This window comes from Artemia franciscana, chromosome 3 (assembly GCF_032884065.1).
Source record: "Artemia franciscana chromosome 3, ASM3288406v1, whole genome shotgun sequence".
In the NCBI taxonomy this organism is placed as follows: domain Eukaryota; kingdom Metazoa; phylum Arthropoda; class Branchiopoda; order Anostraca; family Artemiidae; genus Artemia; species Artemia franciscana.
In genome coordinates, this window is record NC_088865.1 from 17923122 (window position 1) to 17950118 (window position 26997).

At 34.7% G+C, this 26997-nt stretch overlaps 1 protein-coding gene across 1 annotated transcript in view; it reads right to left on the bottom strand.

Moving 5' to 3' along the window:
- Positions 1–3936: 3936 nt before the first annotated feature.
- Positions 3937–26997, bottom strand: part of LOC136025483 (LIM and calponin homology domains-containing protein 1-like) — a 120501-nt gene continuing 97440 nt past the window's right edge. Inside the window, exons 15-19 of the mRNA XM_065701516.1 lie at positions 21103–21250; positions 15330–15777; positions 11074–11247; positions 8003–8167; positions 3937–5005 (exon numbers count right to left, since the gene is read on the bottom strand). Coding sequence (XP_065557588.1) covers positions 4983–5005; positions 8003–8167; positions 11074–11247; positions 15330–15777; positions 21103–21250 — 958 coding nt within the window. The 3' untranslated portion in view covers positions 3937–4982. The remainder of the gene's footprint in view (positions 5006–8002; positions 8168–11073; positions 11248–15329; positions 15778–21102; positions 21251–26997) is intronic.

Sequence of the window (26997 nt, forward strand, 5' to 3'; positions counted from 1 at the left end):
GTCATTAAGAAATAATTTCCAAAACCATAAACAACGTTTACATGAGGAATATATGTTAACAAAAATTGATACAAAATTTAAATAAAGGCACAAAAGTTTCGGATAAACCAGCACTACTAATAATCTCAAAATACACAATTTGGGAGAAACTATTTCAAACAGAATTTGTATCTTGTGATGTGTAAGTATCAGTTGCACACTCTCTTGCATAGAAATAATTATACTATTTGTTCGTGTACTGAACAATTCATTTTATACAATTTTGCACAATATTTTAGAACGTAAGTTCGAGAAATAAAAAGGCAAGAGCTCTTTGTTAAAAAACTGAAGAAAACAGTAAAAAGGGGTTTCCAGCTTCCCCTAGAAGATGTTTTTCAATATCTAAGAGTGATCAAAAAAATTAAGAGGACTCCCTCCCACCTGTTTCCAAATGACGCCGCTGAGTAGAGTCGGTTATGTATTAAAACTCTTTGAGTAGGAGAATATAGAGGTGATGGCAAGATAAAGAACGCTAATCAAACAGCATCAGACACATCAATAGGATACTAGCTATGGCAATAAGAAGTGGCTAAACCTCAGCGAGCTATTAGCTACAATCCATAGCTATACCATCTCCAGCATAGTCTTTGAAGAAAAAGGGTCGTTATTATTTAGTTGGCTCATAAAACTCCTCCAAACAGCGACGTTTTGTGGATTGAAGAAGAACTTTAGTAGTTGGCTAAGCTTTCGTGAAAAGCATATAATACGCATAAGATATCAGAAGTCCGTTAGCTTCCTTGACATTTTGTATATTTTTATGGGCAAGTCTTTTATACTGTCTATATATTTAATCGTATCCAAATAGCCTTCATGTTGGAATTACCGCTTTTTCCGTTGCGATAAGATGCATCCTCTGACTTCACTAAACGCGACCACGTTTGCTAATTAATCAGCTAGATTAATTAATCTAGATTAATAGATCCTGTCAAGTGGATTAATCTATTAATCTATTGATTAATAGATCCTGTCAAGTGGCTTCAGTTACTGCCCGCTGGTATGCCTAATTTGGATATACCTGAAGCAAAACTCTCCATAAAAATACATACGCGAAAATTACCACAATAGTAAACGTTACAATCCTATTTTTTCAATGATATTAATTTAAATAATCTTAGGAGAAATTTGATGTTACGATTCTGCAAGTTTAGGTGACTAATCTGTTACTCAAGACATTAATGCCGTTTCAGACGTAATTACAACGCCAAAGACTACAGGGTTTAATACCATGACACAGGTTTGTCAAATATTAGGAAAAGCTACAAGCAAGACAAGGGTTAATAAAAGATTTGCTTCAGCTATTGTCCTAGTCACGAATATAGTTATGAGTATCGATGAAAAATTGAAGATTAATGTTCTTCCTAGATTTTAACGTCATACTTGCCCCAAAGAAGTGGATAATAAAACTAGCGTCGACCTAAAAAAAAAAAAAACAAAAAAAAAAAAAAACACATTAACACTAATTTGTTCTTCAGTATGTTCTATTAATACTTTATATCTATATTTTTAGTCGTATTCACAGCTGCTGTTTCTAGCTTCTGTTTTTCTAAAACAGTAATAAAATTACTTTAAATCTTCAAATTAATTAATCAATTATAAAAACTACGTCGGAAAATCGAGCATAGTTCAACTCATCAAACTACCATTATTGGCACTATAGTCACATTTTTTCTCTATCAAGGAGTGTGGCTTTAGTTTGTCTCGTGCATAAAACTTGCCTGGGTAAACATTTCCAGTAATACATAGGTAAGATAGGTTGGAGGGGGCATGGTTGTAAGGAACATTAGCAAGATGACACTCACACTTTTTCTCAATGCTTCAACAAACAAAATTAGAAATCATAAGCTAACGGAACATATAATGTTGTACAGAGCTGTTTTTCAGCTGAAATGGGTCGGATGGTTATATTCAGTAGAAGATAAACCAAAAAATTGCCTTCCCTATTAGCTTAATGTTTACAACTAAGAAAAAAAATGTTTTTTTCCGTTTGGAAATGACACTGTTTTTCAGCTGAAACAAACAAGCTCAAAACAATTTTCTATGTGTCGGATGTTCATATTCAGAGGGCTTAGAAGATAAACCAAAAAATTGCCTTCCCTATAAGTTTAATATTTACAACTAAGAAAGAAAAAAAAAGTTTTTTTCCAAAACCGTTTGGTTTTGGAAAAAAATAAAATAAGAAAATGTTTTCCAAATAAACGAAAAAGATCTAGAAATAAGGATTAAACATTTGTAATCAAGTGTTAAAAGTCCAATTTGTGATCAAAGATTGTAACCAAGGCTTAATATACGCTGTCATGAACATTCAAAACCTCCTTTATTCATCACTTGCTGGTACAGGCAACTGTCAAAAGTATTTTTCTTTTTTTTTATGAAAATGTTTGTTCCGAAGTATGGATGTATATTGAAAAGATATGTTACAAAGAAAAACATAGCCCCAGGTTATGGATAGACTGATGGAAATCTTTCCTAAAGTCATAAACTAAAGAATATCCATTCTACGCCAGTATTTCTAATCACAAAGAGGTATTTTATTTCAGGTGATTATTGAAAATTAACACTTTCTTCCACCAATTAGCCCATAATACCAAAAATTTAATCAGGATTAGAAAGGACACAACCAAATAGTTATCAGATGAAAATTCAGGTATGAAACGCCTGAATTTTTTCTCTTGGATTTAGGAATCCTTTATATACAAAGCAACAATGTAAGGCACCTAGGTACCATATAAGGAATAACAAAAAGAAAACTGAACAGTAACAATAATGAAATAAAAGTTCATCCTTTTTCTTCAGTGTTTAAGTAATGTATAGGCCTACGTTAATGAAAACACCATTGCATAGGTAAAAAACCAATGTATGTACAAATGATTTACATTAAATAAAAAAAAAAACATTTTTTAAGTTACTAAATATTCACTATGTATCATATATGCTCCAGAAAGTAACAAGAATATATCAATTTTTTTTTCTTCTATTTATATCGTAATTTTACTATTTAAAATTTTTTCATACAGAATTTTTTTCCTTTCAATTATATATTTTTTTTCGTTACATTAGAAGAGTGCGTAAACGGCCCCAAAGAGGCTCCTACCCTCACCAAAAACAGGCCACTCTGCAGGCGACTATTGGTGCTGACGTCTGATTCCCTCTATGCTGGCGACGCTGCCAAGTAAGTGCTTTAAGTTGAAGTAAGTCAAAGTACATTTTCCTTTAAAAAAGGAATATAATGTATCTAGGCAATGCACCAACACCACTCAACTGCCAAAATGGGGGTATGACATATGGTAGCGTACCTGTTACTATACCATGGTTACTATAGTTGTCTACAACTTTTCTGGTACGACCTTATCGGCGTTTCTAATCATCATTTACCGATAAATTATCATTAGTTACTGTCAGTTTTTTTTTTTTTTTTAGATGGTTCACTGAGAACATAACTGTTGGGGAAATTAAAACTTAAATGGCAGCACTGTGCATACAGAAATTACTTTGAAATAATAAGAAATAACTAATAATAAGAAATAATAAGATGAAGAAATAATAAGAAACAATAATAATAATGAGAAATAATAAGAAATAACTTTGTTAGATTTTAGTAGACCATAAGTCAAACTGTTTTTAATTAAAATAAAAAGCATTAGGCATCCGTTGATATAGCTTCCTTATATCTATTTCCTATGACTTTTATGGCTTAGATACGTAAAGGAGTCTGTCGACCTCAACTCATGAAGAGGAAACACATACCTAACTTAGAAATGATAACAAATTGTCAACAAAAGCAGATTAAGGTTACAGATGATGCAGGTTACAGATGATGACTCCAATCAAATTTTCATGATTCAAGGCTTGGTTTCTTGAGATATATTCTTTATATTAAGCTTAGCAGTACCATAGGTGCCCTCTTATCTGTCAATCACTTTAATCAGGGAAAAACAGAAATTTCCCTGGGATATTTAATCAGAAATTGGGATGAAAAACTGGAGCTTCCACGGTGAGATTTGTTGTAAAAAAGAAGCCCTTCAAGACAAATGTGGGTTAGAGACCAAAATGGAGATTAATTTTCGCTGTTAGAGAAAGGTTCAACAATTTTGCTCTCAGTTACATCAAGGATAGAGTGTATTCCTACGTTACATAATGTATATTCAACGCTACAAAATTAGTAAAATAGATGATAAGGCAGGTAGGCTGGGTGCAGGCATGAACGCAAAACTTTATTTGAGGGGGGAATGGGTAATAAATGTAACTGGGAGTCCAAATTGCACTAAAAAGCAAAGAACAGTGTAAAAGATACAGAAAAAAAAAATCTCGACTGCAAAAAGGTGTCAGAGGAGGCAGGTGTCCTTCACCCCCTCCCTCTTGCACCCAACTGTGAGTATTATTTGATTTCATTTCATTCTACTTTATATTTTTTCTTTCCCTTCCATAGCTTTGTATTCTTTAAAGGGGTAGGGATTCTGGTATCTGTTCAAAAGAGCACGTATTACTGTAAAATATTAATAAAAATAATTGATAAGTAAGAGTTAGATATCACTGGAATCGGCAGAAACGCAATTATTTTATATATAGTCTACGGTTCTTTAATAAATACGCTGGTTTAGAAAAACCGATTACGAAATATCAAACTACTTTGGAAAATACAATCAAAATTAATATACTATAGCTTTAACCATCTTTAAGCTATTCACACACCAAAATCAGCTGTTAAATGCGCCTATTGTCAAGCCTAATCGTGGCAAGGAAATTAAGAAAATAAAGAACTGAATGCTACTTAGCGATAAGAACAACTTTGTATGAAGGTAACATAGCATTCTCTGGTGGGAACGGAAGACAGGGTTCCTTCACTAGAGTTTTCGATAAAACTAGCAGGTTCAGGATCAAAAGACTAGATAGAAGACGACCGACAAAATCCTTTAAACGAAACCAAATTCCATTAGAAGAAGACTTCAGACTTTGCTGAATTTAAAACCTAAAAAATAAATTCAAAGTGAGCTTTAAATCATAATAACAACCAAACTGAAACACGCCCTTCTAAATGTTAAAGGCTCAAGCATTTTTCAATGGTTTTAAATACTCATGTCCTATGGTCCGAAGACCAGAAATGGAAGAAATAAGGGCAAAGGAAAGAAAGTTAGGACAAGATGAGATAGTATTTTGTCATGAAGAAATATAGAATTGATGGGAAACAGATCATACGTCACCAATGGTAAGTTTACGTTCTGGTAGCCAGTAAAGACGATCATGGAAAAATGTCAGATAATTTCCTAAACCTTTTTGAATTCGATTTATAACTCAAACAAAGACAAATGTTTAAAAATAGGTAAAAATTTTCATAAGACAGTAAATGTTGAAAGAAAAAAAAAGAAAAAAATCGTTTGTAAAAATAATAATAACAGTCCAAATTTTCCGACTTCACATCCGGAAGCCTTTTCAAAAGGCTTCCGGAAAAAGAAAGAAAAACAAAAGAAAGAAAAAACTTATAGCAAGAATTTTTTGAGGATGAGAGCCAAAACCCTCTCGGTGTGAAGCCAATACTTAGAATTTTATTATTATTTGAAAAAAAAATTCATGTTCATCAAAATCTTTGCTAACAGAAATAAAATAAACCAGAGATAACAGTTTTTTTTTAGAAAAGGTGATTTGAAATCTAGAAAAATATACGATTTTTTTTTATATTAGACATTTTATCCAGATGAGAAAATTCTGATTTTCAGTGCTTTGTGAAAGGAGGTATGCACCATCAAACGGTTAAGCCGTGGGGATATGCAAATAATATTTATAGAGGTAATAGCATAAGGGGTAAAAAAAAGTTTTGAATACAAGACTACTTATTAAGTCTGTTTATTCCTTGGTTGTGCAGCGTGAAATAGAAAAACAAGAAAAAGGTATTTAGTAATATTTTGAAATAGGAAACTAGTTTAAACTTACATAAAAAATACAGAATGTTTTACCAAAGAAGAATAAATTTGTTAAAACACATCTCGACGAAGTAGCCTTTTCTTAAAAAATACCTTCAGTTAACACACAGTCGCAAAAAATGAAGAAGAAACTAAGGCTATTCATTTAGTCCAAACGGCGTAGCTTAAGACATGAAAAAGGAGTAACCCTTTTAATACTTATAAATTTATTATATTAATTTTGTATAACTTTAGTTATTAATTAATAACTTATCAATTACTGATTAATATTACATTATTATATTATTAATATATTATTATATTATATCAGTTATAATTAATTGCTATGAATTAATTATTGATTATTAAAATTATTAGTTAATCATAATTATATTAATTTTATAATAATTTAAAAATTAAATTTTATAATAAATTTATGATTATAATTTAAATTAATAAATTTAAAGCTAAGTAATGTCTACACTATCCCGATGTCAAGAACTTTCTGTGAAAGTGAAATTGGTACGCACTGAGGTCCTTTATCACCCTATTATGGGTGGTCGATTTTCAACGAGAAACCCCAAATGTGACGTACACCTTTTACGCAAATTTGTTCTCGTAAGAAGCTAATAAATTAGGCTTCAGATTATAGACATTGGTTGTTAGAAATGTTTTTTGGCTAGATTAGTCAGAGCACGATAAGTCTCTTTTATGTTTCTAATAAAACAGCAAGTTTACAGTTTTATTTATTTTCATTAATTATCAAACAAAAAGGTTTAAACCTTAATACTATTTGCTTTAAAACCTTCATACTATTTCGTCCATTATAAACTTCTCTAAGTTGAATGGCCGAATTGTTTTATTGATACATTCAGATTTAATGAAACTTTCATCATTCAAAAGTATTGAATTTTATCTATTTTCATTTTTTATTTTTTTTTATGAAATTGAGCCGAATTTTCGGCTCCATTCCAAGAAAGGGAAGTTCAAAAAAAGGCAGTCCCTAGAAATATTCTAGACCACATGCTTGAAAAACATTAAAAATCAGTTCAAAAGAAGCATCATCTGAGTAATTTGACAGCTCTGGAGTTCCCTGTTGTGCCATTCTCTTTGATTGGAGGGTGGCACACCCATCCTCCCCAACACGTGATGCACATTATTTATATTGTATTTACAATGAATGAACAGCGCTCTCCTAAACAATTTGTTAGAGATTATACGTTTTCTTTATTTCAAACTAGCCTTTTGTTAGCTTTTCAAACTGCTGACATATTTTAGACCCTTATGAATTTTTACTAAAATTGAAGAGGGAGTTCCCTGTGTTGCCAGGAAAATTCACTAATGGGCACTTTGTCTTCGAGACGGTCAATCGACCCTAAGGCTAGAAAAATTATTATTAGGGTCTCGAATCCCCGTAACTTATAGGCAAGTTAGCAAAATGAGGGTTTTTGTGGACATTTTATAGAGACAGAAGACATAATAAAAAAATAAAAAAACAATGAAATGTCAAATTGCTTTTTTACTGTCTAGTTTTGTTTTTAAATGAAAAACTTGTTTTTTGAAATGCTACAGTCTGAATTTCACCGTCCCCTTCTTCCTCCTTACGAGAGAAACTTGGCAACTAAACACCATACTACCAAAGAGAATTTTCCTTCGGCAACCAGTATATATCGTGGTTCGTTTGTGCAGTATTTTGTTCGTCATTTTAACCATTAACTTTATTTAATATTTTCCTTACATATAATTGTGTTGACCTTGAAGCATACTTGCAATTTTGGATTTTTGTTGCTTCATGTTTTGTAGCTCCTTTATTTCAACTTTTTTTTTCCATCCGGAAATTTTTATGTTACCTTAAAGCAATTGTTGTGAATAAAAATATTCTATATAGTGGTGCTAGGAAGAGAGGCAAAAAGGCATGTGCCCCCCTGAATTTTGATGAAGATGTTTTTGGAGATTTTCATTGAAAAATGTCAATTTTGTTATTCTCATTGAAGAAAATGAGGAATGTTAAAAAACAAATTATCATTAGCTGGTAACAGATAAAACATACGTTTTACAGAAAGGCTTACCGTCGTCATTTGAATAACAATTTCGGCAATGAAGCATGGCATTTCGCACCCGTACATCAGTGCCAGATAAACCACTACCAAGAGGAGACTGACAGACACAACATCGAAAGCAATCCATGTGGTAATAGAGCCTTAATGTTTCAATAATCATAGCTGCCCCTCGACCTACAACAAAACTCAAATATTAACAGAAGAAGTGTTAAATATCAAAATAATTGCCAAGGTTGTCAATTATATCACCAACAGAACGAAGCAAAATAAAATATATATAAAAAAATATTCGGCGGTAAAAGAAAAAGAAACATTGTCAGTTAAGCTGTAAATAATTGACTCTATACGCTAAAATGACTAAAACGGGACTAAAATCCAACTATTGGCATTTTGAGTGAACATTATCTTTGAATAGACATTGTATCATTTACTTACCCAACAAACCCAATTACTCAACTGACCCCTACAGACCCAATTTTGCCCCCTTCCCAGACCTCAGTTTGACCCCCAGCTGAAATTTAATTTTTGCAAAAAAATCTTTCAAAACCGAGATAAGCCTGCATAATTCAAGTATCCAGAGAAACGGGTCAGTTTTCTTCAGTGTATCTTTGCCTTTATGGTAATATATGGATAATTTTTCAGTTTTTACTCTCATTTTCACTTGATTTAGAAAAATTGGCTCCAACTCTGCCCTCCCCCCCTCCAGAATTTTACAAAACTTACGCTCCTGCTGTTACTCCTTATATTTTCATTCCGGCCCTACAAATTTCAAAAACCCTGCAAGGATCAAAATCTAGACAGTTTGGACTCGCAACAAATATCGAGAAAATAGAGCGAGAAAGAGAAAAAAGAATCACTCATCTAAAGGTCGATAAGAAAAGCCCGGAACTCAAATTATAATGGCAACTTCCCATTGGTTACATATATCTTTGAGTCCGTTTTAGTTACTCAATTAGTTGTGTGAACTAGTTTGTGATTAGCTTACAAAAATAATGCCACCTAACCACAACTGACTCTATTCAGGATCAATATCCAATTAGATTCATTCACCTTTTCCCTCATCATTACCAAATACTGTGAAATCAAAATAAATTTTTTTGATTTGCAGAAATGGTAAGAGCCAAACTAGTTTGTTCTTACAGAACGTTTAGCTTTTAAAGTTTCCTCTCCAAAATATGTCACTGGTTATAATAATTTAGAATAAGGGTTATTTAATTAGTTGTGATCTTGAATAAAAGGCGGCTAACATGAACTGACTTCTTTGGTGAAACTGAACTTGACTGATTGTCTGCCATGGAACAAACTCGGTTAATCTCATCAATGACTAACTGCTCTAATAATTTACAAATCACTGGAGAAACAGTTATGGGTCGGTAATAACTACATTTACTTTTATCATTTCCTTTCTTAGGCACAGGGGTCACAATACCAGCACAAAAAACATCAGGAACTAACCCAAAATGAAATATTATCTAGAACAGTATTCCCAAATGGTGTAACAGATTTAAATTTCCATGTACTATATGCATGCCACACAACTGGTCAGTTCCACGTGAATATTTCTTTTTAAGTTTCATAATACATTGACTAATTTTTCCTAGGTTTATCGTGAACCCTGGACCAGACTCACAATCACCCAAGGCTATATCCAGCGCTGAAGAAAATGCATCTTGTAAATTAGTATCAGGGGGTAAAATCTTACTAGTGTAATATTTGACCCATTCAGATTCAGAGGGTAAGATATAGTCATTTGACTCGCATTTGGCTTTCATTTTACCAATGAGACGCCATATCTCATTAGGGTTTTCTCACAGCCTATCACTACATTTATAGATAATGTCTACTTTATGTTTACTGAGGATCTTAGAAAGATTACGCTTAGTATAAAGTCTAGCATCGTTAACAACACAAACCGAGGTCTGCTACAATCGTTCCAAATACAATACCAGAATTTAGAAGTTTCACATGCTCGTACAAGCTCGGGGTTAAGAGACCATCTAGGAACTTCAGATGCAACGCCTACTTTACATTTAGGCGCGGCAGCAGCTTTTGCGCATCGCATGGCATGGGTAAACTCAGAACAGTATATGTTTAACAGAATCTGTTTTTCACTAGCTGATATATCTGCATTCTGCTGAAGGAGCTGGAACGGTATTTTAATTTTCGCCAAAATACTATCCAGAACACTTGAGTATGAAGTTAAGTCAATTTTGTTCCATTTGGACTTAGAATATCACTTTCTTTTACTTGGGAACCTATTCTCAACATGAGTGACTTCGAATGAGCAGTTAATGGGGAAACGATCAGAAACTGATACGCAGGTGTCAGTGTGATAATTATCGGGTGCTTTGATATTGTTAGAACAGAGAAAGAAATCCTAAGAGCTAGTAAAGCCTGAATTCTGGAGGCTCTTAATATTAGGACAGCTTTTGTCTTAATATTAAGACAAACTTTTTAGTCAAATTTTTTTTTCTAAATATGGAAAACCGGATTAGTATGTATTCCCTACGGAGACATAATTTTTTTACTTGCAAGTCTTATTTAACTAAAGATAAGCATATCAGAGAAAATCCAATTTTGTTTTCATCTTTCTAAAACAAATTAAACGTAAAAAAGCTTTATCCTTAAAATTCATAAGCATTTATATTAAAAATTTATTTAAATTCATAAATTCACAACTTATGCCCATTTGACTTGGCGTCACAAAAATTTGTCTTTCCAGAGTAACGGGAAAGAAAAAAATGTTCTTTCCCGTATTGTCCATTTCAGAATAACACATGTTTTGCGAATCTTTTTAAGTTCCTTCTTTCTTGTATCATATGATCTTATCTTAGATACTTTCCTTTTTCTGTTGAAGTGTTGTACTTTCCAGGACATGCCCTTAGCTTAAATCTTTTTGAATCTCCATGCTAAACCACAAATAAAAAATTGTAATAAAGGGGTGTATATGGGGTATTACCCAAAATGGGTATTTGACCGACTCTTGCCCAAATACCGAGTCGACTTCCAATGCGTCAGCAAGGGCTCTGGAAGATCTTTATCTTTATACAATTGAAGAAAATCTAAAAACAAGACATTACCTAACTCTTGTCCACACTGGGAGCATTTTTTTTTACCACTGACGCTCAGCATCTTATCTCTTCCTCTTTCACTGCTGGCATTTCGAGGAGGTAAGCTCGGAACTTGAGGTGCAGCTCCACTTCCGCTGAGTTGTGAGCTCCTATTTGAGCTTCTCGTACTATCTGCCAAAGAGCCTGAAAAGCATAGTAGCATATTGACGATTTTGATCTACATATTTCCTTTTCTTATGTAAAATAAACTGAAGACTTATTCTGTTATCTGGAGACTTACAACTTGATCCTACCGAGTTCTCTTCTAACTAAGTAGAATTCTTTTTTTGTCAAGCAGTCCTTTTTTATAACATAATTAATAAGAAATAACAGTTTAGAACGGTCATGAATGATAAGAATAGAAAATAAAGAGAAAAAAAAACACAATTAAAAAAAAACTTAAGTAGAAAGTTCAGGAAAATGCCGCATGCCACGAGAAATTCAATTGGACTGGTATGGAATTAGTCCTTGATCAATAAGGATTGCCAAAGATTGTTCTTGACGGCCAAGCGTCAAAGGCCAAACAAAAAGCTGATCGTCCCCGAATGGGGTCGGAGGATGACACAAGGAAATATTTAAGGGAAATGGGAAATTCTTGGGAGGTGTAAAGAGGGAAGCTTTTAATATATTGGGATGGAGAGGGAGCGTACGTATCTGTGTTGGCCTCAAGCAGCTTGGTGCTGCAGCGATTTTTTAGTAGTAGTAGTATTATTAGAAATATCACTACGAAGCATACTATATCTAATGTTAAAACTGACCATAGGGATAGTAAAATTATTAAAATATAGCCAAAAACCATTGATAATTTCATTTATATGTCTGGCATACAATCAGTCTCACTGAGATAGTAAGTCTGTCCAGATAAACCTAGCTAGGACTAAGTTGGGTAGTAAATTTCACTGTTCCGTCCTTAGACATGATTATGGGTTCCTAGAGTGCGTCAGGGGCGGCTCTTTCGTCCCTAGTTTCTCATCGGGGAAATTTAGTTACGGGGCCTCATAGCAGCAGAAGGGTGGCAATGATCCTCTTAACCTATCATCGGCAATCATCAGCTAAGCCACAAAGGGGATACCGGCATGGAATGGGAACGCGCCGGTTAAATATTTTCCCAAGAATCGTACGATAACTGAAGTAAATATAAGAATTCAAACTTTGATTATGGTATTCCTGAAAGGTAATGCACCAGAGACTTCCGCCACCCCGGGTAAAAGTAAATGGCTATTTAGCATCGTAGTAGGATATATATATATATATATATATATATATATATATATATATATATATATATATATATATATATATATATATATATATATATATATATATATATATATATATATAGGCTCTTAGGGGATTCTCCGAAGAAAACCTTGTTGATGATTTCCACGACAAGCTGAAGGAAATAATAAAACAATCCCAAGGCATGACCTCCTAATAATTGATAGGTTATTTCAACGCACATGTAATTTTTCGTAAATCTAACCTCGAAGGTACTATTGGCAAGCTTTGCTTTGGCGACATGTGAAATTATGGGTGACTCCTGGTCGAATTCGATCACTTGAACAGTCCTAACATAGCGAACCCTCACTCAAGGCATAAACTCTCCCAGAGGATCATTTACAGATCGAGAGGCCAAAGATCATAAACCAAGCTTGACTTTTTACTTGTTTCTAACAGCAAGAGAAACTCTATTTGCAATTTCAGGAGTTACAAAGGACCTGATGCATGATCCGAAAATTGCTCTTACAATCCTCAGGTGAATCTCTCTAGGCCCATCAAGCTTGCAATTATAAAGCATGCACTCCTTCCTCTGAGATTTGGAAAAGTGCACCTCACTGATAAATCAGTATGGGAAGCTTTCCGTATAGAGCTAAGAAATGGGTAAAGTGTCCAAGTTGGCTTTGGATGTCAAAATTCGAAAATATCGAGAAGCTTCCCTTCACCGGTTCAGCTGAGAAACCGGTTCATAATTTTCGTTGGCTCTGAATGTGAATCTCCGCTAACACTAAGGGAGATTGGAAGCGTGTAAAAAAGGATAAAAACAAAAGGTAATACTGAAATGGTAAGGGAGAAATAAAAACGCAGAGTGAAAAAATGGATCCAGATGAGACAATTGACTTTGCTGCTTGTAAGCAATAAATCTCTGATACAACATCCGACGTCTGGAAGATCTGAAAAGGCCGTGCCAAAAGTCCACTAGACATGATCGTTACTAACATTACGTTCCAAAGGTTCCAAGCCAATCTAATTCGAGAAAGCTCTTATCAACTTCTAAAAAAAGGTACTGAAAAGAGCAAAGAGCTCTCAGCATCTGCTTGGGGAGAAGAGTACACCCTTCTGACACAAAAAGATGGCATTGGCGAGATATGAACGTTTCATATCCAAAAACTACTAAACCCTACATCATTATCTATTAATTCACAAGCTCCGACACCGGTGACCCCTCAGTGCACCCAGACAGGCTCCTGCACCCCGTCATAATCAGAAGCCATCCTCTCCCGGAATCAGCAACCCTAGCACTGACATTAATATCCATTCTCATTCAGTCACTAAAATTCATACAGCCATAAGTAAGCTGGAACACCACAAAGCCCTAAGAGTGGATCCACATCCAGGGAGGTTCTACAAAGCAGCTACTGATTCTCCGAGAAACTACAAAAACTAGTCTGCTGCATCTGTTACCAAGAGCGGTAAGACTCAATCATCATACTGATACTTAAATAAAGGATGGATCGGAGTGCAAAATTATCATTGATTTTTATAGGAATCAAGATCTTCATAATTTTTATTCTTTGCTGCTTCCAGCAAGAAAATAAATAACCCACGTTAACAGAGCTGGCTTCTGAACAAGAATGGATGGTGTTTATCAGTTCTTCATCACCAGGCAGATGTTTGGATACAGGTCCAAGTACAAGCAGATCACTGTAGTTGCCTTTATAGACATCATCACTGCATTTGATTTACTGATTCGAAATAGAACATAGATAGTGATGTACCAAGATGGAGCACCCCTCCAGATAATACGCCTTGTTCAAGCATACTACCACCATACCTGTGCTTGCATTCGAGTCATGTTCCATTTCCTTCGAGTCAGGTTCATTCAGAACATTTTTAAAGGATGAATAAAATTTTCAATTAAAAAGCCCATTAAGATCGCAGTAAGGCTGTAAGTCAAAACGCACTTAGTACATACTTCCTAGATGGTGCTTGATTTCCACCAAAATTAGTACTTTGATTTTCTGACCTTTCTGGTTAGAAATCTCAGAATATAATAGTGACTTACACGTCTAATCAAAACATATCTATATATAGATAAAACCCAGTGCGTGTGTGAGCACTTTTTTGAGTGCTCTCCAAAATAAGTTAAACTAATAAAGCCGAAAAAAAAAGAAAATACTATTAAAAATAGTATTGGAAACATGGCAATGTAAACAGATTATGAAAACTAAAAAAAAGAAGAAAACAACAAACCAGAACCATGAAAAGTAATGTGACGATAACGCGGGCCAAAAGTTCGACCCCCCAATCGTAGAGAGTGAAGGGAGACGATAAAAAACGAACGACTTTTGCTAGTTAGGAGTATGCTTCATGGTACATCTTGTCAAAAACCTGATTTATACCAGAAATTCTTGACTGATTGAACAAAACAAAATGCCAGGATAATTTGAACAGAGCGGAACGAATTTCATCTGCATTTTGCTTAGAGCAGAAGATATTTCCATACAGTTTTCTTCTTTCACTACGATACTTAAGAAGTAAATACTGCTCGAACTCCCTGGAATGCTGTGTTTCTATATCATTAAATTTGTAATAATCAATTAAATTTTATTAATCTAATACTTAATATATTTTTATCATTGGTTTCTTCCTTTTAATTTCATCTTTTCAAACGTATACAAAACCAACTGTCAAAATCAAAACTGTAAATTTAAGCTACTTATTTGTGTTTCAGTAAGGCATACATAGCACTGGCGAGAACACCCCAGTATTAGTTATAATAATTTCTTGACATAAAATATTTACGTCAATTCGTGCAGTCTTACTGCTTCAGAAAAGGCCTTATTTTTGCCAACAAAATGTCAGAAAATCGATCAATTGACAAATATTGGTTGAATTTGTCCAATTCGAATTGGATGATTATCGAAAAGAAACGTCTTACTCGATTTTTAGTTTCAATTTTTCTCAACAAAAAATGTTGCTCAAATTCTATTGGTTGTTTTCCTTACCTCTGGTTTGAGCAACCATGCTTTGCTGAAGGTCTTTCAAATTCATATAGTCCGTCTGCAAGTGGCTAACAGATTGTGCTCTTTTCACCGGCTCCTCCCCTGCAAGTCGACTAGCCTGCTCTTTTTCCCAATAGTTTTTCGATAAGAAATCAGTAGAACTACTTCTCAAAGGGCCAGATCTACACCCTGACAGAGCAAAATGAGCCTCCTGAGTACTTGGAGAAGGACCTCTCGTCTTTAAATTTGGAACAGGGCTGTTTCCAGAAACAGACGGGCTATTAGTCAATTCACTCGTTCCTCGAGTTCGTGTTATGCTACCCATGGAAGAGCTCCTTGGGAAGAGTTGACCAGGCGTTTGCTGGTAATCTACAGACGGTAGCACTTCATTAGTTGGAAGACTGTCGTTTGAACGACGGATTTGAGATTCAAGACGACGCTGCTCCGCTTCCTAAAAAAAAATAAAAAAAAAAATTCCAATTGGAATTTTTCTTTGATGAGGACCAGAGGGAGGCAGATACAAGAATAAATCTAATTTTTATTTATCTTTGTGCATTATAGGCTGAAATATTTTTCTATTCATTCTTCTTCTTTTTTCAGTGGATACATTTGACTTGTATTATAAAAAATTGTTAAGCTTCTGTTAAAAAAAAGGAAGGTGAACAAGACGCCTATAATCCAGTTATAAAAATCAGAGTGATCTCATAAAACGTGTCACAAACAGAAATAAACTATTTTGAACTATTTCAATTTGACGTTGAAGTATGCTGTACATGGAACTGAAGAAATACAACCGATAGGCAAAGAAAATGACGAAAATTAAATTAGCTCAAAATTCTTTTTTTTATAAATGTCCTACATTCAACTAATAAATTATTGAAATGAATAAACTCTGAAAAAAAAAACAATATTGCATTCAGTCCCATATGTAAGTTCTTAGCATTGTAGCATGATTGGTCGCATGTAGTCTGTCAGTTAATGAACACACTCATATTATTTGATAGAGGCAACCCAAAACATCAGCAGATGGAGCAAACTTTCCGATGTTACTGTGCAGCCCTGAGGTTAGACACACACGGATGAACTTTCCTTGAGAGAGAGGGCAGGGTGAGAGTGACAAGTTCATCATATCAGCCAAGCTATACAAAAGATATGACAAATCGTAAAACTGCGAATTTGATAAAACAATGTTTAAATTTTAAGCCTTTAAGTTTCGTAACTCATTAGTAAACCGAAGGAATGAATTTAGCCTGGGCGTGGCTATTTTCTTTGGAGGGGGAGTCCTTTGAGACGGCAAAGACGTTAAATAGTAAAAGAGATCTGAAATAGGATAATACCCTCATACAGATATACATATAAAAAGTCCCGTCCTTTACGTCAACTAATTCCCTCCTGAGCACAGTTCATCTTTGACACACTTTCTCAGCATGAAACATTTCAAACTTTAGGAAAGGCACGAGGAAGAATAAAACCAAACATAAATATTAGAGAACCTGCAAAATATAACTAGATTCTTGAGAGGTGGGGGTATCCATAGTATGGAGAAACTTGTATAAAATTTTCGAAGAAAATGCAACTTGAATATAGAATAAAGAAACCTAGCAAACGCACAACACGGCACAAAAGAGGAGAAATTCAAAGAGAGTAATCAGTTTCCAGTACCACTTTGCACCGTTTCGAAGGCAATGCTGCCTAGGTAATAGGTCATGCTCCTCCCTTTGTTTTGATTTTTCTGGGCAAAGAAAAGCTAATGTCAAAAATATTTTAGTTCAAGATACACCCTATAAAATAGAGCCTCGAAAAGGCTGTATTTTGTACGATTGGCTTTAAATGTGTCTTAAGTCATTAAAGTCATGGTAACCTTGCAGACGCAACATGAAATGAAAACTTGATTTCTAATAAAATGGGATCAGAAAAAAATGACAATATTTTTTTTTATTGGGAAACAGGTCCCCCAAATATTGGGCCACAAAATGGTTCTAAAACCTTTTTTTCGATTGGTTTGCTTTTAAAGATCATTATCTGATCTAAGGGATCAACAATTTGTTTGGAAAGGGAAATCCGTAATAGACCAAAATCTTGGATCAGTATAGCACTTGTAGCTATAAGTCTCTATGGGCATAATCTTTTTGAAAATGGGGCCATAATGGGGCCACAATTTTTTGCTCTTCCTCTCAAAACTTCTTGACCTGTAGTTTACAAGAAAAACGGAAAAAAAGAGATATAACTATTTTTGAAACATATCAAAATTTAAAGTTGTTCGTTCCTGAGCCAAACAGACCTTAATGTACAAGAAGAATTTTAGTGTGAAGGCCCAGCTCCCATTGGGAATAAGCCCGAAAAATCGTCATAATACATTTTTTTCGAATGGCTTGAAATTTTCAAGTATTATTGCCAAGGCTAGGGATATCGCATGTTTTGTTGGATGGTGGGAGATTTAGGGGACCCAAAAAAGGGGCGAAAAGCTCGCTGTCTTTGATTGGTTCGAAAATAAAAGCCTCGAGTCTATAGACCAAGGAGAGCCAAATGCTAAAAACATATTGGGCCAAAAATAGCCCAAAAAGGGGAAAAAACTATAATTTTGTGACGAAGATTTGAAAATCCATAGGTGTTTGCCAACGGCTTTGAAGTTACATATGGCCATGGCCAAAGAACTTACCTGAAGACAAATAATTCTAAAAAAAAGATGTATCATTGATTTGTGACGTTAACAGCTAAGCACAATATTTTTCTGCGTCTCTCTTCCAGTCTACCACTCAATATACTGGCAGTGTATTGCGTGTCTTAAGTCTTAACTAGTGACCCCCCCCCCTAACGAAAAAGTACATCAATTACTTGACAAACAAATTTTACTTAAAGAAAGCAAGCATAATACAAAAAGAGAAAAAATAAAATCAATTTAAGCTGTATTTTGTGCCACCCAAAAAGAAGCCCAAATTTTGTTTCATCTCTGATATGCTTGAAACTTAATGTGCATACAGGTAAGATCAGATATAACTCAACAAGAAAAATAAATTGGAGATTGGTTGTATCGATATGTGGCACCCGATACAAGGCGACAATTTTTTTTCTCCAATCGGCTTAAGGCCCGAGAATATCCAATATGCTTGTCTGTCTCTTTGATCGTTAAAACATTTTTATGTTTGCCTTGATAAAAACTTGAACGATTTTCTCGGTCTTTCTGTTCGTTTGTAAAAGAAACAGAGACAAATATTTTGAAAAAAAAACTAAAGCCGTCAGTCACATTTTTACCCAAAAACTGGCGATAAACTCCAAAACTGATTTCATATTTGCTTTCTAAAGTGCTATATTTGGTATTTTCGAAAATAACATAAAAATAAAGAGAATAATATTCAATAGAATCATTGGATTTGTGATTTTAAAGTATACTTTTAATGAATACAGTCCTTTGGCCGCTATCTTTTAGGTTCAAATTCAGCGTAAGTTTGAAACTTCTATCCCGAAGCCTTATGCCGCCAGAAAAAGTTGATGGAAGGGTCCTAAGTGATATGGTAAGACTTGTACCATTTCAGTCATTATGAATTACTTTTCTATATATGAATGCAAGCTTTTTATGCGAAGGCGAGTGTAAAAGAATACGTCTTCTTTGATCTGAATCTTTATTATATTTAATTTTTTCAGTGGCGTCATTCATAAACGCGTAGAGGGGGACATATTCCAAAATCTAGGGGATAGTTTTGCTGTTTAGCCGATTTGTTAAAGGAATGTATAAAAAAGGCCTCAGTTTAATGAAAACACTTAAAAATATGTTTTCACAAATTAAGGGGGGAGGGCAAATATCTATAACAGAAAGGTCAGATTATTAATTAATTTCGCCCAAGTTCTATCAAGTTCTAATAACGAGAGCCAGTGGGCATGATGTCTGGGGTAGAGGTGTCACTAGCCAAAATGTTTGGGAGAGAAGACCAATGGATTTAATCGACTGGATATTAACTTCTACTGACTAATTTGGGTGGTATTTCTTTTAAAAGTATTTTATTTTCTATTTTTTACAAACTGAGACTTATTCATTGTCAGTGATTTCACGTCATATGTTTTTATCAGCCTTTTTTTTAACAAATGACTGGGGCAATTGGGGGCGTCATTCCTCCTTTTGTACACGCTGCCCTTGGGCTAGGATATGGAAAGTGTAGCATGTTATAATTCCTAAATTTTGTAGGAGAACTAAAAATCTAAAATTTATTTAGGTCTCCTAGACAAGGCTATCAAAACAAATATCTAAAACTTCATTTTCTATCTATTTGCATGAATTTTTTAAATCATTTTTACTTTTTTTTGCTATGATTTTGCCTTTGACAGGAGAAAAGTTATACCTGGCCCTTGTGACTCAAATATTACCTCAAGAAATCTTTACATTTGATTTTAAAAATGTCGATATATATTGAAGTTTTCAAATTGGATTTCATTTCCTATGTCAAAGTAAAAAACGAAGTTATTCTTGTTTGAACCTAACCCTGAACCTTCTGTGAGGATTTGTTTTTCACATGTGACCATTTTGCCAGAGGTAACGATATAGCGTTGGTTAAAATTAAGAGCAATAACATTTCAATCTCTCTTCTTTTTCTTTTCTTTTTATTTTATTTTATATATATACATTTTTTTAGAACCACTTCAAATGGAAGACAATGGTTGCATTAACTTCTGAAAGGACTCGTTTGATTGGGAATTGAAAGTGCTAGTGCCCTCTTTTTCAGAGTAAAAGCTGATTTTAGGGTAACCAGTCCCCTCTCCAGTCTCTTTTTCACAAAAAAATACTAATTAAATTAATCAATACTAATAAATAACAATATATAAACACTAATACTAATACTAATACCTTATATTTAAACCCAGGAATAGCAGACCGAGTGCGTGTATTTGGGTATATATTTTTTTTTCTCGAAAATGGTTCGACAATTCTTTTTGAATATTCGCACAATAACAATTTCTGGCCTGAAAAAACGATCTAGATAGGTTATGACTTTACAAAAATTCGTTTTCCTTACCCAAGCGCTCTTAATATATTTTTCTTAAATATCTTTGCAAAGTGAAATAAGAAAAGAGGGAATTTCAATGAAGCAACTAGAAGAACAAAATCGGAAGCAACTAGAAGAGCCAAATCTTAATTATGTCAGTCAACTGGGTATCGGACTCTCTGTTTAATGGTAAAAACTTGTCGAATGGAGTATCCCCACTATAGAACCGCATCTCTTCACCATAATAGACTCCCTGGAGGATTACAAGCTACCCGAAGTAACTTGGGCTATTTCGTAATATATATTTTTATACAGGTGTTTCTACAGATATAGAAATTTTTAAGTGGACTTCGTTCTATTCTTGTCGTTTGTAAAACCAGATCGCATTTATTTTAAGATATTGCCCAAATAAATTTATTGCCCAGAACCAGAGGGAGATTTCCCAGCCTGTACACTTGCCAGGGATGCGAATAGAAGGGGAGACTTGAAACCTAGAGTTTGGAAAATACCTTCTCCACTGTACCTTAGTAAAAAAAAAAATCTGAAAAAGAACAGAACAAAAAAGTTCTTTCTCGTATGAGTCGGGATATGGGGATATATATTTCCAAGCGGAGGGGGAAATATACAGGACACTGTTTTATGTCTAAAATTAACTTTACCGAGCAAAACTCGTTTCCCTGTTTTTTTAAACCGGCTTCTTTTTTAAACCGGTTTTTTAAACCGGGTATAAAAAACAATAAATAAACTGGCTTCTTACTAGCAAATATACTTTGGCTAATTCATTTATAAACAAGACTAACCTGAACCAACCAATGTTTGCTAATATCTCTTCTGCCATCTTCTTTCCTGATGGGTCTTAGGCCAGATATGTCCTTATCTAAAAAGTCAACGCTGGGAGCCTTAGGTAGCATTCTTCGGGGTGCCTCTTTTGGCGGCACAATTGCTGAGCTGGGTAGATTGAACAAATTAATACATATATACATACAAAAAATCATTATTGACTATCTTTAGTTTCAATATTTCTGTTCCAAATTCGGAATAACTTTCAAGACACGTCGCAGAATATTTGCGAAAATATTTAAGAGCAAATCAATATTGGGGTAGAAGCTAGAGTCTGCAATGAGGACAGTTGGTCTCAGCGGAAATATTTGTAGTTTTATTCATTTTCACTGGCTGGAACTATTCTTTTTCTTTACTTTACGGATATATTTTTCTCATCTTAAAAATCATTAGATGATTGCTCACAGGAGAATAGCCTTCGATTTTTTGAAAAACTGCCTGAAATGTTAGATCAGAATCCTCAGATCTGTTTTAAAAAGTCATTTTTGACAAACATGTCAAATCTTAGCAAACTGAGTAGGAAAAAAAGAAAAAAGAAGAAGAAGAAGCCTATTCTGTGTGACAGGGTTCCAGAACAACTGAACCTCGTCCAGATCTGGAAGCTGCTATGTCGAAAAACTCCAATCGTATTGTTATACGGCTCACCCGGAACGCAGGCAAATCGCTTGAAAAAAAATCAACAGGATTTTCAAAACGTAATATCATTTGTAGAAAGAGGTTTACCAGTAGACAAAGGGCTACCAGGGCTGCAGGACATATTCTTATCGTTTGCAAACCTGTTTTAAGAACTGTTGGCTAGGCAGTCTCTTAAATTTTAATTAAGAAATAATAAATGGTAAGTGTCTCGATCAAAATTTTGATAAAATTATTGGGCATCTTAAATGTATCAACAAAGCTTAAATGTAGTTAAAAGCTAGCATAATCAAACAGTTCGTTGTAACGAACTGTAGTAAGGAGCGACCCGGCTCAATAGTAACCAAAACTCTAAAAAATGGAATTTTGATACCAATAGCTACATCAAAAGAATCGCATTTTAATGCTGGTTTTAAATATATAAGTTTCATCAAGTTTAGTCTTACCCATCAAAAGTTACGAGCCTGAGAAAATTTGCGTTATTTTAGAAAATAGGGGGAAACGCCCCCTAAAAGTCATAGAATCTTAACGAAAATCACACCATCAGATTCAGCGTATCAGAGAACCCTACTGTAGAAGTTTCGAGCTCCTATCTACAAAAATGTGGAATTTTGCATTTTTTGCCAGAAGGCAGATCACGGATGCGTGTTTATTTGTTTTTTTGTTTTTTTTTTGTTTTTTTTCCCAGGGGTGATCGTATCGACCCAGTTGTCCTAGAATGTTGCAAGAGGGCTCATTCTAACGGAAATGAAAAGTTCTAGTGCCCTTTTTAAGTGACCAAAAAATTGGAGGGCACCTAGGCCCCCTCCCACGCTAATTATTTTCCCAAAGTCAACGGATCAAAATTCTGAGATAGCCATTTTATTCAGCGTAGTCGAAAAACCTTATAACTATGTCTTTGGGGACGACTTACTCCCCCACAGTCACCGTGGGAGGGGCAACAAGTTACAAACTTTGACCTGTGCTTACATATAGTAATGGTTATTGGGAAGTATACAGGCGTTTTCAGGAGGATTTTTTTGGTTTGGGGGAGGGGTTGAGAAGAGGGGGATATGCTGGGGGAACTTTCCTTCGAGAATTTGTAATGGGAGAAGAAAATTTCCATGAAGGGAGAGCAGGATTTACTAGCATTATTTAAAAAAAAAAATTAAAAAATAAAAGTGAAAAAGCTTTTTCAGCTGGAAGTAAGGAACAGCAATAAAACTTAAAACAAACAGAAATTATTACCCATATGAGGGGCTCACCTCCTTCTAATACCTCGCTCTTTACGCTAAAGTACTTTTAGTAATTTCAACTACTTATTCTACGACTTTTGTGATTCAGGGGGTCATTCTTAATGAATTGGGATAAAATTTAAGCTTTAGTGTAAAGAGCGAGGTACTGACGATGGGGCGAATCCCCTCATATATGTAATAAAAACATGAGAATACAAAAGTTCTTTACGTAAGCTAATTTATAAGTTACGTAAATCTTTTACCAATAAAAAGATTCGTAAAAAATTAAAAGTTCTAGTTGCCTTTTTAATTAACCAAAAAATCGGGGGGCAACTAGGCTTCGTCCCCTGCTTTTTTTTCTCAAAATCATTCGATCAAAATTATGAGAAAGCCATTGAGCCAAAAAAAAAAAAAAAAATATGCAAATTTCGTTTTGATTATTCCTCTGCGGAGAGCCAAAATCAAAACATGCATTGATTAAAAAACGTTCAGAAATTAAATAAAAAAAACAAGTTTTTTTTAACTGAAAGTAAGGAGCGACATTAAAACTTAAAACGCACAGAAATTACTTCGTATATGAAAGAGGCTGCTTCCTCATCAACGCCCCGCTCTTTACGCTAAAGTTTTTTACTGTTTTAAAAAGAAGAATTGAGAGAAAGAGTCAAACTTTAGCGTAAAGAGCGGGGCGTTGATGAGGAAGCAGCCTCTTTCATATACGAAGTAATTTCTGTGTGTTTTAAGTTTTAATGTCGCTCCTTACTTTCAGTTAAAAAAACTTGTTTTTTTTATTTAATCTTTATTAAAAAATGTAGTCTTTTACGAATTATTTAGTAAAGAAATGTCTATTCAATGTGTTTACACATATGACAATTGAAAAACACCTTCATTAGAGGCAATGGCGTCCATTCAGAAAAAATTAGGAGGCAAAATGCATTTTTCAAAACTGAAGGTGAGGGCGGAGTGCAAATTTGTCCTTTATTCAGTCTTTGCCAATTATATACCATAAAAGGCATTTTGAACGAAAATATCCCCCCACAAAAAGATAATGTTTTAAATCCCAGGGGAACAAATGCCACCCTGCCCCTTAATAGACACCACTGTTAATGGGACTACCAAATAGGGGAATGGGCGTTGATTATGAGTATGACCGAAAAAGTAACAATAAATTAAAAAATATTTGAAAATAAAGGGTATTGCAACATTGAAGGAATAAACACAAAGTTATAATTTTCAGTATGGTTACAGTCCTGTTTGCAGTCTATATAGGCTACACTGGGTTTCTTATGCTTGTCGACCGTGCAGCACAGGTTGCTCGTGTATCTATTTCTGTAAAATTCTTAGTTATCCAAAAATATGAGCTGTTATCTAACACGAAATAATTTTACTGATGAGTTTGTGTTGAAGGATAAAATCTATAAGAAATACCATGAATTTCAGAGAAGCTGTCTTGATCTACGGGTAGAAACTTCTGTTGATTACCAAAGGCTCTAATGTTCACCTTCAACCGACGGCAAGTTTTTCTAGCATTTTCCTTATATTTATAAGCATGGCAATTTATGAAAGCCTGTATGCAGCAATTTTTTAAGAGACTGGTGGAAAGTGAAAATAAAGTTGCTTATGTAATTTTTTCCCTTTTATATCTAAGTTTCTTTTATTGTCATGATTTTTACGGATTTCGCAAACCCTGGCAAGGACATATTCTTGCAGAGGAGGGCTGACAGATGATAAATACTTAGTTTAGTTTTTGGAAAAGGATATAGACTTTGGACTTTGGAAAAGGCTCATTCGATTTAAATCAAAAGTTCTACCTCCGTTTTTAAAAGTCAAGAATAATCAGACGGTAAGCCCCCCCCCCCACCATTTTTTCTAAATACTTCAGATCAAAATTTTGAGTTAGCAATTTTGTTAAGAATCGTCCAAATGTCAAACAGCTACGGTTCCGGGTTTGAATCCGCGCCAGCCCTGGAGGAAAGGGCTGTAAGTTTCTAGCGGCCCATCGTTAACGTACAAAGCTTCCATTGAAAGCGTGGTCATATAAACTTTGCAAGAAGTTCATTCGACCAGAAATCGAAATTTATTATGCCCCTTTTAATCGAAAGTGATCAAAATGTAACAAGAACTATGACTATCTACCTTAGCTCTGCCGTAGGAATGACGTATGGCCGGATGATAGACAGACCTATCTATCAACAAATGAAATGACATTTTTATACAATCCTAAAAAGGGCTTATGCCAAATTGGGCCTCTCACTCACTCAGACTATCTGTCTTGGCTTTTTCTACAAATGGCCATGACTTGATGCCTGCAACTACTTGATTTTAACTCAAATTCAATGACAAATTGGGCCTCTCATTCACTAGGACTATCTGAGGCCCAATTTGGCATAAGCTTTATTCAGGATTGTATAAAATGATGTAATTTCATTTTTCGATCCTAAAAACGGCTTATACCAAAGTGGGCCTCTCACTCACTCGGACTATCTGTCTTGTCTCTTTCTACAATTAGCCATGACATGACTAGAGGATGTGTCGACCAAATTTTCACTCTCGGGTTAATAATTTAAAAGTGCCTGAGCTGTCAAACACCTTTGGTCCTCAGTGTTATAGAAAATGAGCAAGCGTTCGATTCTCTTGATAGAAGAGCTTTAGCCAAGGATTTATCCTTGTATGGTATACCAGACGAATACATTAAGGTGATTAGTGCTACGTACAAGAATAACACTGGTACGGTCGAGGTAGAAAAGAGGTTAGCAGCTGGTTTTGTATTAAATCAGGAGTTAAGCAGGGTTGTATTCTATACCCTTTTGTACTGATCATTTTGATGAACTTTGTATTAAGGAGCACAGGAAAGGCAACGGGAGACCACGGAATCAAATGGAGAGGAAAAACGCTCCTGAACTTAGATTTTGCTGATGATTTAATCATCCTAGATGAAAGCGTGAGCAAAATGAATGGGTTTTTATAGGTTTTGCGAGTCCAAGGTGCTAGAATAGGTCTGAAAATTAATGTTAAGAAGACTGAATCACTAAGGCTAGGAATAAGTGAAGATGAAAAGGTGACGTTGGGCAACGAAAAGATTGATCAGGTGGGCAGCTTCACTTACCTTGGTAGCATTATTAGTAAATACGGTGGGAGCAGTGAATATGTTAAAAGTAGAATAGCCAAGGCTCAGGGTGTCCTTTCACTATTAAAAAAAGTTTGGAAGAATACGAAGATAAGTCTGGAAACCAAGATTAGAATATAGGAAGGTACAGTGTTGACAGTTGTCAAATATGGCTCTGAAGCAAGCGGATGAAGATTTTACTTAGATGTTTTCCAGAGATATTGCCAACGGATTGTTCTGGGTACCTGGCTGACTGATCGTATTTCAAACAGTAGGTGGTACGAAAAGTGTGGTTCAATTCCGCTTTCAAGGGCTATAATGAAAGAAAGGTTGAGATGGTTAGGGCACGTTCTGCGGTTGAAGGATGACAGATTGCCGAAGATTGTCCTTTTCGGTAAACTGTCTAGGCATAAACGGAAAGCAGGTCGTCCTCGTCTGTGGTGGGAAAATGTCATAAAGAAAGATTTAAAGAAAACGGAAACTTCTTGGGAGGGTGTAAAGAGCGAGGCTTTGAATAGACTGAGATGGAGGAGGAGCGTGCGTAGCTGTGTTGATCTCAGGCGGCTTCGTGCTGTAGTGAATTATTAGTAATAGTAGAAGTAGTAGTAGTCTAGGAGTATACTCAGAGGTTCGCTATTCCTATCGATAGATTTGTTAAGAATTAAAACTGTTTCATGAGATTTGACCAATTTAACGGTTAATGGAGGGGCTAGGTATAAAAGTTATAAGCTAGCGCTTGGAAATGCAGAGCTAATTTTCTACTGCTTAAAATATACATTATGGAATATATATACTCTTCAAAGGAGCTGAAATAGCTCTTTGGCTGAAAAGGCTTAAAAATTCTTGCGTACTAAGCTCAAGATTATTATGACTTTTTCGACTTTTTCCCTTTTATAATTCGTCCT